The sequence below is a fragment of the Motacilla alba genome, chromosome 10 (assembly GCF_015832195.1).
Source record: "Motacilla alba alba isolate MOTALB_02 chromosome 10, Motacilla_alba_V1.0_pri, whole genome shotgun sequence".
Lineage (NCBI taxonomy): Eukaryota > Metazoa > Chordata > Aves > Passeriformes > Motacillidae > Motacilla > Motacilla alba.
The window spans coordinates 1,715,312-1,731,982 of record NC_052025.1 but is presented as its reverse complement, the minus strand read 5'-3'; the positions used below and the strand labels follow the sequence as shown (position 1 = coordinate 1,731,982).

General features: G+C 39.2%; 1 protein-coding gene across 7 annotated transcripts in view; it reads right to left on the bottom strand.

Annotated features, from left to right (window-relative positions):
* Window positions 1–375: 375 nt before the first annotated feature.
* TLN2 (talin 2) overlaps window positions 376–16,671 on the bottom strand; it is a 146,954-nt gene continuing 130,658 nt past the window's right edge. For all 7 annotated transcript variants that reach the window (XM_038147558.1, XM_038147559.1, XM_038147557.1 and 4 more), the window contains 6 exons: window positions 15,541–15,665; window positions 8,802–8,927; window positions 7,005–7,067; window positions 6,726–6,908; window positions 4,457–4,582; window positions 376–3,494 (listed from right to left, as the gene is read on the bottom strand). In XM_038147558.1, coding sequence (XP_038003486.1) covers window positions 3,366–3,494; window positions 4,457–4,582; window positions 6,726–6,908; window positions 7,005–7,067; window positions 8,802–8,927; window positions 15,541–15,665 — 752 coding nt within the window. In that variant the 3' untranslated portion in view covers window positions 376–3,365. The remainder of the gene's footprint in view (window positions 3,495–4,456; window positions 4,583–6,725; window positions 6,909–7,004; window positions 7,068–8,801; window positions 8,928–15,540; window positions 15,666–16,671) is intronic.

Sequence of the window (16,671 nt, the reverse complement as noted above, 5' to 3'; positions counted from 1 at the left end):
CCAAACCAAGCCCACTCCTAAAGGGGAAAAAACCCAACACCCAAGAGGTGACAAAATATGTAGGGATGATAAATGCTGTACTCCTGGGCTGAATATCTTACCAGTTTGATAAGGACTGATGAAAAACAGAAGTGCACTTATGATCTCAACATATTTAGGTTGAGGAGGTTTCTAGATTTATGTACTCCTCCCTTCAGTAGCAATTAAGTAATGAATGTGCAGAAAATCAAAGGGAAAGGGACATAAGAAAAAAAAGTCTGGAATTCAATTTCTGTTTCAGAACTTTTCTAACTTTTGAGGATCTGAAGTATAAAAGTTTAGACAAATGATGAAATCTTCAATTTTTTGAACAGTTGGGGAAATGACATTACACTATTTGTACACAAAGAACTTTGAGGCATTTTGTTTTTAATTTGCATACAAGTCTCAGAGTGAATTCCACATGAAGAAGGGTGAGATACAACAGAGCTCATTCATCATTTCACAAGTTAACAGAACAAAGTAAACATCTGTCCTTCTTATTAATTAGCATCTACCCCTTACTCCAACTTGTCACTTCCTGCTGCAAGTTCCCATGCCAAAGAAATGGATGGACTAGTTCCAAACTCCACAGATGTTCACATATGAACTTCAGCGATACTGCAAATTAGAACAGCAAGAAAAAAGTTGAAAGACTTTGGATGACCTTATATTCTCTTAATGGTTCACAAATGAAGACCCAAAATTCTGAGTAAAAAAATACTTCAGTTGCCCAGCTCAGCTATTCACCTGACTGTGGTTCCTCTATGGAGCACCCAGCTAAGGAAAAATACTTTCTGTCATGTAAGAGGGGGCACTAAATCAGAAACAGAGACGTTTCAGAATAGCTGTGCTAAAATGGACTTCCCCGAACGCTTTTCTCTGGAACGCAATTTGAACATGCTCTTACCTTCTACCTACTGATAAAGTTTTCTAGCTATATAATTTCCATACATAGCTGCATTTGACAAGGTTTTTTTGGCTTATATCAAACTGGCAAATACCATCCTGACCAAAGTATATTACATCAGTATTATCCCTACAATAAAACAGTGGCATGGTGTTAAAGACAGCATCATCTTTCTTCATGCTTTAATGAGATCAAATAACAGATAAAGGCAGGTTGAAAGGGAAGTAGTAGCAAATCTGTCTTGCAGATCTTTCTGAAGGAGATCTGAATCTGAAGCTATCCAGGTAAGAAAAGGAAAGGCATAAAGCTGCAAAGGACTTGAACCTACCAACAGCAGCATCACTTCCATCACTTGAGCAGTATTTATTTAGGTCTTACAGCAGTAAATACCAGTTTAGCCTTCTGCCCAAAGACTTAGAGAAAGCCTTTTTCTTGGTGTAGGATTCCAGACTGTGACACTCTTCACAGTGAATTGAACGAAAACCCAAACTGTCTTCAAGTGGCAAGTCAAAGAACTCAGAATTGCACATCTCTGATAGTACAGGGTTTGCATTTGCACACAAGCCTACACATCACAGCACATCTGTCAATGCCAGTGATTCCATTTGGGATACACCAGGTTTTTTTCCTCATGATTATGGATTTTCCAGCAACTCTACAGAATCTGAAATATGTCAGTATCAGAGAAGAGACAATAAAAACCTTTTTACACTTCAATATTTATTAATTCTTCAGCAGATTTTTGCTATATATTTAGTACGAGTGTAACAAAATTTCTGATAATTCTGTCTCATGCAGGTAACTTAAAAGAGGAGTTAGCACTATCTAAACTGATGAACCTACCATTAGGGGGTTACTGGGGAGTCTACAAGACAGGTATTTTCTGCAGCAAGGACAGCTAGATGGGTATGCACAGAACACAAGTCAGGCTCAGCTTAACGTACCTGGCTGGATCTAAGGACAGCACAGCCTTCGAAGGACTGGAGGGGCAACATCCTTTGACCTAAACAGACTTGCCATTATTGTTAGGAGGGCTTGAGTGGAGCTGGAGACATGTTGGAAACTACTGTTAGTAGAGATGGTGTTTCTGTAGTTATTCAAATAGTTTAGCTTTTGCTACTTGAAGTTGCTGTGATTTGTGTTCTCTTTTTGACATAGTAAAATATGTTCCTCTACCCAAATTGCTATTGTTTAGGTCACAACCGAGATACTGAGAGCACACTGTACCTTTCTGCACAAAGATTGCTGATAGACTGCTGCTATTCCTTCTCTGCAATTCCTGGGTGAATACTTTTTCATCAATAGCGACTATGAAAACAAACTCTCTAGAGTCCAAATTTTTAAAAAATATATTACAGGAAAAATTGTAAATCTACTTGTAAATCACTTATTCTTTTCTCCTACAATTCCCACAGGCTTCAAAACATAATAATTATAAATGTAATTATTAAAATAATAACAAGAGTCGTGATAGTCTTTTGTTGTACTGGGCATTTCCCTTTTTAAACTGAGATACATTCTAACAGAAATACCACAGTACGAACCAGATAATTTCAATTAAAAAACAAAATGCAAACTATTCAGTCCAATGTTAGAGCATGTGTGTGTGTGTGTATAATACTGTAAAAGTAGTCACACATTAGAGGTATATAATTGAAACAGCATTTTCTTTCATGAACCTGCTATTATTGAGGCAGTGACAAGGTTTCCATTTCTTTGTTTTTTGAGCTCTTTAAAGAATGGCTATTGCCACATTATGTAAACCTAAATACTGTACAAGCAGAAGCTTGTTGGTATCAGGTAAGGAATAATACTAGTAGTGCAAACAGCTGCAGAGACAATTCCTCCAGTTTTGGGGTGAACCAGCTATATAACACTGAAAGAGGATAGGCTTCTTCAAACCCACACTCGTGCGTGTTTCTCCACTCAGCTATACATCCTTCTCCATCTTGGTCTTCTTTTTACAAGGGTACTTGGGGGACAACCACCAGCTCATGTGATATTTATCATATGAAAGATTTCTTGACTCTTTCCCTACTTAATGTTTTAGAACAAGTCAAGGAATGATAAATACCTCAAGCATCAGGAAAGTGACAATAATACTGACTTAGTATCTTTAGTAAAAAGTGAAACATTCTCTCCTGAGATATAAATCAAGGGAGGAACAGGAATGATGAACCTAACACTGTACCATTATTTGATCATCATGCACCTCAGCTGAGCAGGTGGGGAAGAACAAGTGTTTATTGCCCTCTGCTCATCCAAAGCTATGACAGGCGGTTTATTTAGTTAGCTAAGTGCTTGGCATATCAGTATGCTGTCAAGAGCAGTTCTCAATGTGCTGTCCCCCTTTAGCTTATTTCTTTAAAAGAAAAAAAGAGAAAACAAAAAGAAAACAAAAGAATAAAAAGGAAGAAAAATCTCAGCAGGTTAACATTTAACCCTCATCTTCTCTCAGCTCTGTGGGTAGAAATTTGTATTGCTGTTGGCGGATCTGAGCCAGTTTTTTCCTTGCCTCTTCCAGCTCTCTCTCCTTCTTCAGCATTTCTTCTTGGGCTGCAATAATCTAGAAAACAGAAGCAGCAAGGAATACTGTCTGTAAAATAATATTTCTTTCCCTATGACACCACAGTCACAGCTGGCCTGTATGAGCATTCTCCAGAGAAGCACCTAATTTCAATGACTTCATCAGGAATTGCTCAGATTTTTCCAGATGCCAGGACTAGGCCATCAAGAAAAGTATTGTATTTCCACTTGGAAAAAAGAAAAAAAGAATCTACCACCACAGTTTTACCACGCATCCATGGTGAATGTTACAGTTCTGCATTCTCCCAACATTCAGCAGGGTGGGGGTTTAGAACATGTAGAATAAGCACCCTGTCTTAACATAATGTCTGAGTAACAGTAAAATGGAACATTCCTCACTGCGGGTATCCACAGTATTTTCCTGCATCTCAGAATGCCAAAAAAAATGACAGCAGTAGAGACATGCAAAAATAATCAAGTCCAGTATCTTTCAAGTAATAAGTACAGTATATGATGTACCTCATGCATTATAAGGAATCTAGAAGTTGGTACCTCAGAGCCTTGAAATCTACTTTTTAATATTGTTATTATTTCCCAATAGTTATTATGGTCACAGTAACAAAACATCATTGGTTTCTATCTCTCATTCTCTATTTCTTTGCTTAAATATAAGCAAAATCATTGTTTCATTAAGATTTGGGAACATTTAAAGTACATAAAGAGAATTCTGAGAAGATCCATTCATTTAATCAGAACAAAACTAAAAGCTATTGGACAATGGTAACTGCTGTGACAGCAAATGCTCAGTGGAGAAGTACAGCTACCACGCAGGACATCACTGTGCTCCTGTGTCAGGGGTTCCATGATAATGAGGCATCAGGTAATTGATCATGGATTTCTCAGTAGATCTGTCCAGCCTGCAGTGCAGCAGGTGGACACTGTAACACCCCTCATTTCTGTGATGGTTTTTCCCTGCTTTATTTCTGGAGTGATTGTACCAACCTGAGCGATGCCACCCACAAACTTTGTTTTGACCACAACGTCGTCATCCTCTGCTTTTCCAAATGCTGCTTTCTGGGCTGCCCTGACGAGATTGTCTGATGCACGCTTGACAGCATTTCCCGCAGCCTTTGAGAAAAATAAGAAATTTAGTAATAAGGAAAATATGTAACTAACATGGATTTATTTGTCTGAACATCAAAACAAACATCTTTGCTTGACTGCACAGGAAAGGTATGGGGTTTTTTTCCCCCCCAGTGAAAAGCAAATTAATCTTTGAAAATCAGTGGTACAGACAGAACAAAATTCCTTTGTTTAAGCAGCTGAAAGTTGGAGAAGTCACAAATGAGATTTTTTTTCCTACAGTTTGAAATAAAGCAGTGGATGAAATTACAATTTATAATTTATTGATCAGACTTTTGTTGGAGAAGAACAGAAACTAAAAGCTAGTGTATAAATACATTATAAAACAAGTTTTTAAATTGATGGAGTTTAATTAGGGCAAGTTAGCAACTTCCACAGCCATGGTTATCTCACATTTTAACTTTCATTTCCTAAAAATTCTCAGCTTTCTAAAGAGAAACAGTCAAACGTGTGTATTACATCTTTTGTTGTCTGAGCTGGATACTGCCAGCAGGCCGAAACAGCCTGCTCCCACATGCTGGAGACACACTGGCACTAGGAAGGGAAGCCACAGCTTCCAGCCTTCCTAGGAAGGACCAGCTCTGAGCCTGTCCCCCTGCCTTTCCCCAGTCCTATTCCATATTTCCAGCTGCATCTCACTTTCAAGTCTTCCTCACTGAAATGACCCAAGGATAAATTATTTGAAATTTGCTCTGCTCAGTCTGGAGCTCATCCAGAAAGAATGGAAACATTTCCAATTGCTTCATTAAATTTTGGAAGATTCTGTAACAGTGCATTCCAAATTTACATTCGTGGGAAATACAGTTCAAATTGGGGTATGAAGGAAAAAACCAAGACACTCAAAGTCCTGAATCCAACCTATTGATTAAAGCTATGTAAAACATTTCTGCTGGGGGGCAAAGCCAGCTGAAAAGTCTCAGTAGTTTTGGCATGTCCACCAGTAAAAATACTTAGTAGACATCAACTCATTGTTTTTGCTACGATAAAGGACATGATTTCCAAGTGCCAACTGCTCTTCCTTTCATTATTCATTCTGGGACTAAAATGAAGCTTGGTAAAATGGCAAAGTTCAATTTCAGTCCATGCTTGGGCTTGTTTCCTTTTCACATTCCCTTCCAATTTCTCACATGTGATGTCTATTTAATAATATTTGCCCACAATGACAGAGAACCCCAAATTTCCTGTCAGAGCTGAGAAAAGTCTCTAGTAGTTGAATTTTTCCTGTTTCTATTGTTTGTTCTGCATTTAAAATTCCTTCAGACCCATCTTGGCACCTAGATATTAGAGAGCAAATGGCATTATTCCAGTTACTGCCACCTTCCCCACACCCCTTTGGCAATGTCAGCCTACGTGGATTCACTGTAAAGCACTAAAACCATCTCAGCCCTGTAACTGCCCTATGACACACCACTGTTCTCTGGAGAAGCAAGTACACTTTCCACACATTCATATATTTTTTTCCTCCTAAATATTTAAACCATTTTTCTACTTTGAAAAAAAAAAAATGCTGGCCTCGGTTCCTCACGCTCAGATACTTGGTCATGTGCATTTCTGTTGAATTTGACTCTGCCGAGCCATACATCAACTGTTGCACTGAGTGCCCATGAGTAGCAGCTGTGCAAGCACAAGAGAAGGGAGAATTTTCACCCTTCACCCAAGGAGGTATAAAAAAAGCAGCTGAAATAGTTGCATGTTCCAGGCTGAGCCTGCAGGGCATGATGTCAGAGAAGGCTGTTGTCATTTTAAAAATTACCACCCTCAAACAAAACTTCTAGGGTCTTTAGGTTTTACCCATCAAAACACAGGTTAATTCAGCAACAGTTGAGAGAAGCTCAACATGAAATGGATGTGTAACATAAAAGGGAACCAGTTTTATGTAAAGAAGCTCACTCAGACTTCAGTTGAGATGTTGCATTAGATTCTCTTATTTTTGTCTAACAACGATTGTCCATTTTAGAAATGCTCTGTTTACAACTGCTCTCTCTTGACTCCTAGAAACAAAGGAAGTCTGACCACAATCCAGGCTAGCACTTACAGAAATACTTTGAACACATGCATAACCTTGGAGTGCTGAAACAGTGTTTACATAAGCACTACCATGGGGTTTCAGTAACTAAAACACAAGTACCTGTAGCCTCCTCATGGCTTCAGAGTCATGATCAGCCTTCACTTTGCAAGCCACAAGCAATTGTGCTGTAGAAGCTGCAACTTGTTTGGCAGATGAGATGAGTTTCTCCTCACTGGCATGGCCTTGAACTGAGGCATTTGCTGCTTCACAGAGATTGCTGGTTGCAGCTGCCACCATTCGGGCCTAGAAGGCAGTAAAAAAAAAAGTCACAGTGTATTTTCACAGGATATTATTTCTTCAGAGAACGTGCCAGTTTTCTCAAGAGAAGTAGTTACTCACAGCAGAAATAAGTCCCTGAGACCACTGTCCATCATCAGCTGCATTTGCAGGGATTGCTCCAACCTGAAAAAACAGTTCCAAGATGGCTTACAAGAAAAAAGAAAATACAATTGCTCTGTCTCAGACAAGCAGTAACCCATGAAAAAAGGAAACGCCTCTACCTGTGACTGCCCAGCATACTCAAGAGCAGAAAATCCAACTGGAAGTCAGTTGTCAGAGTAACTGTGCTTCCAGCACACATCTGCCTGCTCAGGAAGTGTCCAGCTTACTGTACTGCTTCAGCTGACCCATGCTTGGAACACACAGAAGTAACTACCAGAATAACCCGTAATTACAGACTACCGGGGGCTGAAGCCACAACCGAAGCAACAGCTGAAGCAGCAGTTCCTTAAGTCCCAGGCTTTAACTTCCTTCTCTCTCCATAATACACTTGAATTTACATTATTCATCTCTTCTGATTTGAGCACTGTGGGAAGGTACAGATCAGAAAGCTTCCCAGGGAAGCCCCTAAGTGTCTTCATGGCTAACAATGGCACTTTAGGAGAGCAGCCCACTTTTCTGCATGGCTTTGCCACTGAAGTGTTCATGGCATCAGCAGTACCAGCAACAGTTTGGAGACAGTTTTCTTCCCATATTGGATGAGAGCAATGAAGCTAAACTCTAGAGTTGGCTGCCAGACCCACATCCCCAGCTCCATGGGTCTGGGTGGTTTTGGGAGAGAAGCTGAAATATGTGAAATGTACCATGGTCCACAAACTTGTGTTTTAAAAGAAATGGAAACAGACATTTGTGCATAATAAGAATTCCATGGAATTAAATCAAATCTTTAAGTGCAGCATCAACATAAACAGAAGATATGTTCTCTCATAGCTATGGTGACACTTATGTAACAACAACAACAAAAAAATCAGTTATACAAAACCCCACTAGGTCCCTAAAGTGTTTAGGTTTCAAGTTTTTCTTGCCTCATCATCCCCTGATCAGGTATTTTTAAGCAGACCACAGATGAAGTGCTTGTTGGTCCTGTTAGAAGCAAAAGCAGAAGCTTTGCAGAATCCAGGGTGAAGCAGGCAGCATAGCCTGGTTGTGGAATCCATGACAGAGCCTGCTCTGAGTTAAGAATCAGGTGAAAATGGAAACCATAGCTATACAACAATGGCCCTATAATAAATTGCTCTCACAGGCAACATACCCAGTTGATGTTTAGATTTTATCTTTCAGAGTATACTGACGGTGAAAAATAGTGATGGATATGAAATGATTTACAAAATCTTAATTCTGATCAAAAGGATACCATGTGTTGTAAACACTCCTTCCATTGATTCCAACAATAACTACAAGCACGGCCACTTAAATGTCCTGAACTGACATGCAGGCCTGTGTCCCCATTGAATAACAAGACACTGAGGGCACAATTACTGAGGCCTTTTGCTGCTCTGGTCCAGAGCAGTATTGTACATGGTGACATTTGGGTTTGCATCTCCAAACTGTTGGGTGGGACTGTACACTACCAGCTTGAATCACAGATCTTCATGAAGTGGACAAACCCCCACAGCAAAACTCCCCACAACTGGATAATTTGAAGAGCCAAGCACCTGATTACACTGGTTAGGTTTAAATAAATGTAACAGTGGGATTTTTTAAACAGGTCTGGGCCAGGTATTGTGATGAGCAGTTAAAATTTACATTTTCATTAGTCATTCCAAGCTCCTTTCCCACTGTTTTTAACAGAACCTTTAGGAGATTCAGTTCTGCTGCTTTCCCCCACTACTGTTGCTACATGTCCTGTTTACCCACCTTTCCCTGAGCCACCAGTTCCCTCTGGGCTGCTGAAGCTGACTTCACAAGGGCACTGGTAGCAGCTGCAATGGATTTAGCTGCTTCCAGGATCTGTTCTTCAAAATCCAGAGTCTCATCTGCTTGCTATAACCAAGAAAAAACAATGTTACACATTCACCTGAAAGCATTTACACTTTACAGACTGAGGACATATCCAAAGACAAGAAGATTCTGGAACACATCAGTAAAGTCAGTAAGATTTTAACATCATTTTCTGCAAAGGAGTTTGGTGTGGACTAAAGCTGGGAGTCAACATGAATTATTAGCTTGCCCTTGTGCCTGCTCACACTGAAACAGCATCACACAAGGTACTTAAACAAAGCCAGAAACTTTCTAATGCCTTACCTCCACTAGAGCTACTCTAAACTACATTCAGAAAAGTGCAGGTCGGAAAAGAAATTCTTGTTTTTCCTATCAGGATTATCTCTGTAGTGCCATAATAGTGTCTTCCAAGATTGCTAAACTAGGGAAAGCATTTTCTAAATACTTAAAAGAATTAAGGCATTGAAAAAGAACAATGATAAATATGTGTTGTCTCATTCACCTGCAGTAAGGAATGTAAAGTAGGTACCAAGAAAGAGCACAGATTTAACAGCTTTTGTTAAGAGCTGTCATTGCACAGAAAGCAGCTTTGTGCAGCAGTCCAGTTCAGTGATCATGGAGATAGGAAGTTCCAAAGGTCTGTCTGGAACACTTCAGTCATCCAAGTATGTCTTTCAAGAAGCATGAGCAAAACCTCTTGATGAGGTTTCTTACTATTTAAAATGCAAATTTATTGTTCTATAAAAACTTTCATGACTTTCAAATAATTTAAACAAATATTGAAAACATTTGTCTAAGGATGCTTACTAGCTTTTGAACAGTTAAGAAAGTAGATAGAGATGAACAGTTATTGCTATTTTAAACAGAACCAGGCCTGGACTTTGTATTCCAATCGTTTTTTTAATATAAAGTAATCCAACAGAATGTATTTTGTTTGTGATCCAGTCACAAGCCTACTGGAATCCAAGGCTGTATGACAAGTTGGGCTAGTGGCTACAGTATCAAGGACATCCTATTTTGTGAGAGAAAAGGCTTTTGAAATACAGGTTCATTCTAACTACAATCACAATGTTTTTGTGTCACACAACTAACTTTAGAAACACCAGCCAGGTGGGCTGTGAGTTAAAAAATTGGGCACTTCATTTGCAAGTCTAAACATACCCATCTAAATTTAAGTCAGGTTTAGTTTTCCTGTTACTGCAGTTTGATGAAGTAGTCAATTCTAAAATAATAAAGGATAATGATAAGTAATTACAAAATGACCCATCAAGCAGCACTCGGTCCTACAGCACTTCACATAAGTGCCACATAACTAAAAGTCCAGGAGATGAAACAATAATATTCACAGACACCAGAAAAACTGAATCATCTGAAAATCAAAACTGATGTGTAGATAAAGATGTTTGGCACTTTAAGGTTATTATTTTTTTAAGAAAAGCCACCTAATCCACAGAAAAATATTTGTCTTGCCTTGCTATCGGGCTATTCCCATCAACTAAAGTATCTGTCTGTGTAATAAAGGACATTGCTTTACAAAGTGAGCAAGTCATGTTCCACATACAGTTTTGGCAGTGCCACATCCATGACCATTATTATCCCAAAGTACAATCACATTGGCCCTCTACATGCCTCAGGTCTGATTTGTGAAACTCTTAGTTCAATCCCGATATTGCCAGAGTCATTAAATGGAATCCAGTAGAGTCTGTCAGAATTACTGTCCTTATTAAAACAGATGCATTATTGACTTGGATTTGACTAAAGCCAAACAGAAATATCAACAAAAATACCACTGACTGACAGTAGATTGAGGAGACTGTTACTGCACTTCTACTTTTGTCCAAGACTTCTTACTATCAAGTTTTTAAATTCTCATTTCCAACATAAAATATATTATGTGCATTACTCTTTATATGTCAGCACTGCAAGGAATTCAAACTTAAATGAGTGAGAGCTTCAATATCTGCTTATTTATTACAAAGGGGGCGTCAGTCTTTGATGTTGATGTTTAATAAAATGCTCACAGCCATAGTGTGATCTACTGGGCAGCTGTGTATGAGCTCAGATGGAATTCAATTTGTGAAAAAACAGCCACCATAAAGATGATGAACAAAAGCAGTTGTTTAAACTCAGTTCAGGATACTGAGTGGACTAAATACTGCACAGAACTCCTAAGCAAAAATTACTGCTTTTCAAAGAGAATGCCAAGAAACCAAAGCTCGCATTATCAAGAGTGCCATTATACAACGGCTGGATTAACTTCCACTGGAGCAGCAGGTGAAGCTCAACAGGAAAACAGAGACCTCAACCTTATTATTTCATCTGATAACAGATTTTTTTTCTCCCTTGTTTCTTTCCAGTTATACTGAAATCCAGGATTTGGGAGATCAATCCATACATCAGGTTTCTCAAACTTCCAAGTCTTGCATTCTCTGACATCTCACAACTTCTTTTATTTCTGGAAAAAAAAAATCTTGGCAGCTGATCCCTTCTGTGAAGAATTTATTTTTGTAGCAGCCTTACATAGCACTCAAACTGTTGAATGCCTGTTGGCTTTTCATCTTTTCTAACAAATCCTTCTTTTCCAGTCCTTCTCTGTGGTTTTCCCGTCACCATTCTCAGGTGTGACACACATCTCAGGGCCGGACACTCTATGGGGGAGGCACAACACTCAGCCAGCACTGTGGGTGTGTTACTGCCAGAGCTCTACCAAAGGCATTCCTTAGCAATAAGGACAGGAAGCAGCACAAGACTGAGCACAGCAAAATGCCCTACAAGAAAAGTAAATATTTCACCATTCCCATTGTTAAGAGTGTGTCTCCTGAACTGTCTTAAGTTCATAAACAGTACCCTCACTACGACTCAGTTCACAGCCTTCGTGAATAAAGTTGGGAGCAATGATGTGATGCATGGCAGAAAATACCACTTTGTGAGATTTTAGAACAGGTTTCTTTAGAAAATCAGATCTGTGACACAAGTGATTAGCTTCTCCTTCCTCAAGCAGCCCCCATGAAATCAGCATCTCTTTTTCCTCAAGCCTGAACTAATAAGCTGTTATTAACCATGTACAGCTATAAATGGATTGGAAAATTAAGTCACCAGAACAGACAAACATTAGGCTCACCACAAAGTCTTTAGAATGGAATACTCTTAAAATGTTGATTATGCCATTGAAAACAAAACAAAAAAGATACGGTTTTGTAGTGTATTTTAACCATTTTTCTACAGTATCTCCAGGGGTAGCATAAATAAAGTCAGGATTTACATGAAAACAAATGAGCCCCCAATCTCATTGCAAAACAGTAGCAAAAATTACAAAAGACAAACTATTTTATTGTCAAGCACCTCTAATCTTCTACTTTATAATGAGCAAACCAATATGAGTAAATTACTGCACTGAGCCATAGAAAGCACAATAACCATTTCAGTGAAAGTCAGTTCTTGGCACAGCTGCTGTTCACTGTCACAAAGAGCCCTACACAACTTACAAGTCTCTCCAAGAGCAACTTTACTAATAAAGGAGCACTTCATGTATGAATTTTGTACCAGATTAGATTAGGAGTCTACAGGAAGTCTTCTAAACCTGCTTGTGAGTGACTGTACTCCTTCATATTGCCTTCTACTATGTTAAAACCCCCGGAGACAGGGCAGGACACTGTAGGAATATGTTTGATATATAGTTGGATTAAATAACAACCTAATATATCAAACATATCACACAGAGTCCTGCAGAAAAAGGCATCCAGGTTTGATTCATCTTGGGTTAAAAAAACAAAGGACCAACTGCTGAAAGCTACCAGCAGGGAGCTCTTACTGACTACAAGACACCTGTGTCTGGAGGCAGAGGCCTGCACAGAAACATGAAGAGCAGACAGAACAGGGTGGGGACAGCAATGCTCTCTCTTGTTGCACCTCATCTACCATAACTTTTTACTTAAAAGTGGTTTTTGTCCAGTATTAGCATGAAGATTTTACTAGACGAAATAGTTTTCTTCTTCAGAAAATTACTAGTTTGGGGGTTGCTATTTTACTGGAAGTAGCATATTTGCATAACAGAAGGAATGTGTGTCTGCACTGCAATACAACTGACTCTCCAAATGGAAAACAGAAAAAATAAGAGTCCACATTCAGGAAAAATAATTGTACTTAAAGGTGACATGACAGCCAACTCCTGCTTAATAAACCATAAAGGTCTCATTGCTTCTCAGATCATTTCCCACCTTGAACACTGCAAGGAGAATACTGAACACGTTTTGTGTTACAGGGAGTAGTAACAACAGCTGCTCAGGAGAGTCCTCAAAATTCTTCCAAGATATGAGCTCAGAAAACACACAGATATTTACAGGCTGTCAGTGGGGCTGTGGACTAGTGGACTAAAGCATTTTGGGAGCACACTCACCTGCAGCCAAACAACCAGGATTTAAAGCAAACAAAATAAGCATTGTACAGTAAAGCATGGGCAGCAGTTAGCAGGACTGTGTCTCATTACAAATTGTTCTCTGGGATAAGATGATTCCCAGTGGCAGAAAATGAAGATGTCTCATGCTATTTGTGTCAGTTTAAGACATGAAGGGGGTGCAAAATATATATGCAAAATAGGTGCATAAAATATGAAGAGGAAACAAGGAAAAGAAGAAATAAAAAACCCCAACAGTTTAAAAAAATAAGATGGTGGAACAAATGAGAAGAAACCCTACATTCAGCTTTTGGGGTTTTTTTTTAGGGGTAAAAGACAAACTGGAACACAAAGATCCAAATTTCAAGCTTAAATCAAATTACTCCCATTCCCTGCACTAATAAAAAAACTTTACCAAAAAATAGAGAATCAGCCACCAACTAGTAATGATGAAGATGATGGATTTCCTGCAGGTGGACATTCTAAAATTACCAACTGAGGACTCCTCTGCAAGTTCACTTGATGATGATTGCTGCTAACCAAAGCAGGATATTGTTTAGACAGTCTGTTCCATTGTAGAAAATAACTCCTATTCCTGCATTTCATAGACTGAGCACAAGACAAAGCAGCCCTTACCCAGTCTAAGTGTTCCTACTGCAACACTCTGTGTGTTGCAAAGATGGGCTTTAGAAAGACAGAGCCTGTTCAGCAGAGGAAATCCTACTCTGGGAGGATACGAGCTACAAGTCTGCAGCAGCAGAAGTGCTATTTGAGCCACTCTGTGATCTTCCTAGTAGCTTTCCACGTGGATTGTAATCCCTATGGTGCAAGAGATTAAACATCTGAAAAGGATGCAAAGGCCACTGAAATCCCAAATCAAACAAACAGTTGGATATGAATTTTAGTTTCAGAAAATGACAAACAAACCAGTAAGTCACAAGCAGACTAGATACTCAACATGTTAAATGATGAGCAGGTGTGAGAACTGTATTCACTGGGAAATTACAGTGACCCTGGAGGGGCTTAGATGTTGGAAGGAAACTGCTCCATGGTTACCTGGCAACACACATGTGCTATTGTGCAGTGACTCTATAGATAGGTGATGGAGGACTTTTCCACTCCTCAGACTCAGCCTGTGGAATCTCATTAGAAAGGACCATTTTTCTTTATAAACAAAATGGATGTACTTGTTAAAAAATGCAGACAAAAAGCTTTTTCTTTTTCATGAGCTAATTTATTCCTATCACTAAACAGGGAGTGGGGGGTGGGAGGTCCTCAAAGGCTGAAGCTTCCAAGAACTGTTTCATCTGATGCTCCTAAATAACAAAATACTACCCTGCACCAATACAATCATCCAACACTGAATAAATGGTCTTAAGGCTCTGCTTTTTAGAGAGACTTCTCATTAGCTTTACTTTGAAAACAGATTTGCACCTACAAAGCAGCATAAAGAGGAAAATAGATACATAGTCCTTTCCTGACATCAATTACACAGCCAATTTTTTTTTTTTATTTTAAAGAGATGCAACATTGTAATTTCTAATAAAACATGCCTGTTAACACCAGGCGAAAGGTAGCAATTCTCTGGGATCCACCAGTTTCATATATTCTTTCTATACTGCCTGTGCAAATAGTTGGCTTAATATGTAATATCTTCAGTGACACATTTGAAATGACCTGGCAACATGCAACAGTATATCATAATGAACTGTAATTTAATTTCCTTCAGGGAAATAATAGACGTGATAATACAATGTATCTGATTGTACACTGAAACAGCTACTCTCCAAGCATGGCATAAAATGCTGGTTTTAGTCTTAGAAAATCCTGCAGGTCATTTGCATTCTCTTGAATCCCAACTGTGTTACTGCTGCTTTCTCCTGCTATACCACGCAAATTCAACAAAGGGTCTTCAAAAGAAAGCAAGTAAGAATGACTACACAGCAGTAAAAAAATATGTTTGGAAACAGGAAAATAATCAACAGTAATGATGCCATAACTCTTACAAGCATTTCTAACATTTGGCTCCTCTTCCTTTGCTTGCTTATGGCTGGTGCTTGACTCACTCCCTGAAAAGCACCTTTTTACCCTCTACCCTCAGGGGTAAGTGCATCCAGAGCAGCATTTTATGGCACTGAGACTCATGCAAGCTTTGATTGTTTACACCATTATTGTGGCCAGTAGCAAAGTACACACCAAACTATGGGCAATGTGCATCCTCTGCCTTGTAAACCTCAAACAAACAGTGGGATGGACACTCACCTTGGGCTTGGCTCTTGGTTTCAGCTGCTCTAACTTCTTTGCTGCAGCCTCAATTGATGCTGCAGCCCCTAATAGCTCTGTCTCTGCAATGACTGTTGGGTCTTCTGGATCCACCCACTCTGTCCCTGAAATTAATGGAGATGGAGACAATAACTTCAGTGCCACTGTGAGCTGCCACTCAAACAGGGGGAATTGCAATCACACCTCAAGTGTCCAATACAGAATGTACACTGCAGAAAGCTGATTTTAGTGCCATCATGGCATGAAACCAGTGGTTTATATCACAGAGAAAACTAAAGCAGAGGGGTAAGAAATATTTAGTAGGATTATTCTTTCATGAAAGTAACTTACTTAATAATTGTGTTAGCAAAGAAACTTCAAAAAGGAATACTGTCCATACTGGGAACAAAACCAGCTGCCACTCAACTTGTGTTTATCAGAGGTCTTACTCACATGGCTCCTAACTTGACCAAGCCATAGGGTACATTAAAAGTCTGACACAGTGGTAGAGAGAACAGGCTGCAGCCAGCAGAGTCACCCCAGCACGCTTTGCAGTCCCCCCTGCACTGACCGGGCAGGCTGGTCACTGGCAGTGGCTGGGGAGGAAGTTAGCACTGACTGAAGGAAGCACACTTTTGGCAGTGTGTAACAGTGATGTAGAAAAGGCCAAAGCAGTTTCTCTATCACATCTGAGGGGTAACTTTTTTTTTTTTTTTTGCTGTTGACTTTTTGGCATTTCTCTTTCTCAAAGAATTTTTGTAGATCCACAAAATGAATGCTTGGCTGGAAGTGGTTTCAGATTTTTTGGAAGCTGTCAGTGCATTGTTATTTTTGATTTCCTAACACCACTCTCTGAATTACAAGATTCAGAAAGCATCCATATTCTGAATTAAGGGAAACAATGAAACAGCCAGAAGTAGTTCATAACCTCTAAGGGCATGGTCTAAAAACCATTTCTCAGCTCAACTGCTGTACAGGATGAACATGTTCTATATTAAACCCTAATACTGGCAGATAAACAGGGGAAAAAAAAGGCAGCAAATATAAATACAGCCAACCCCAAATTTGTAAAATGTAGTAGTTCCTCTTCAAGAAAAGGCATTTCACAAAGGTTAAAACATTTACATGTTG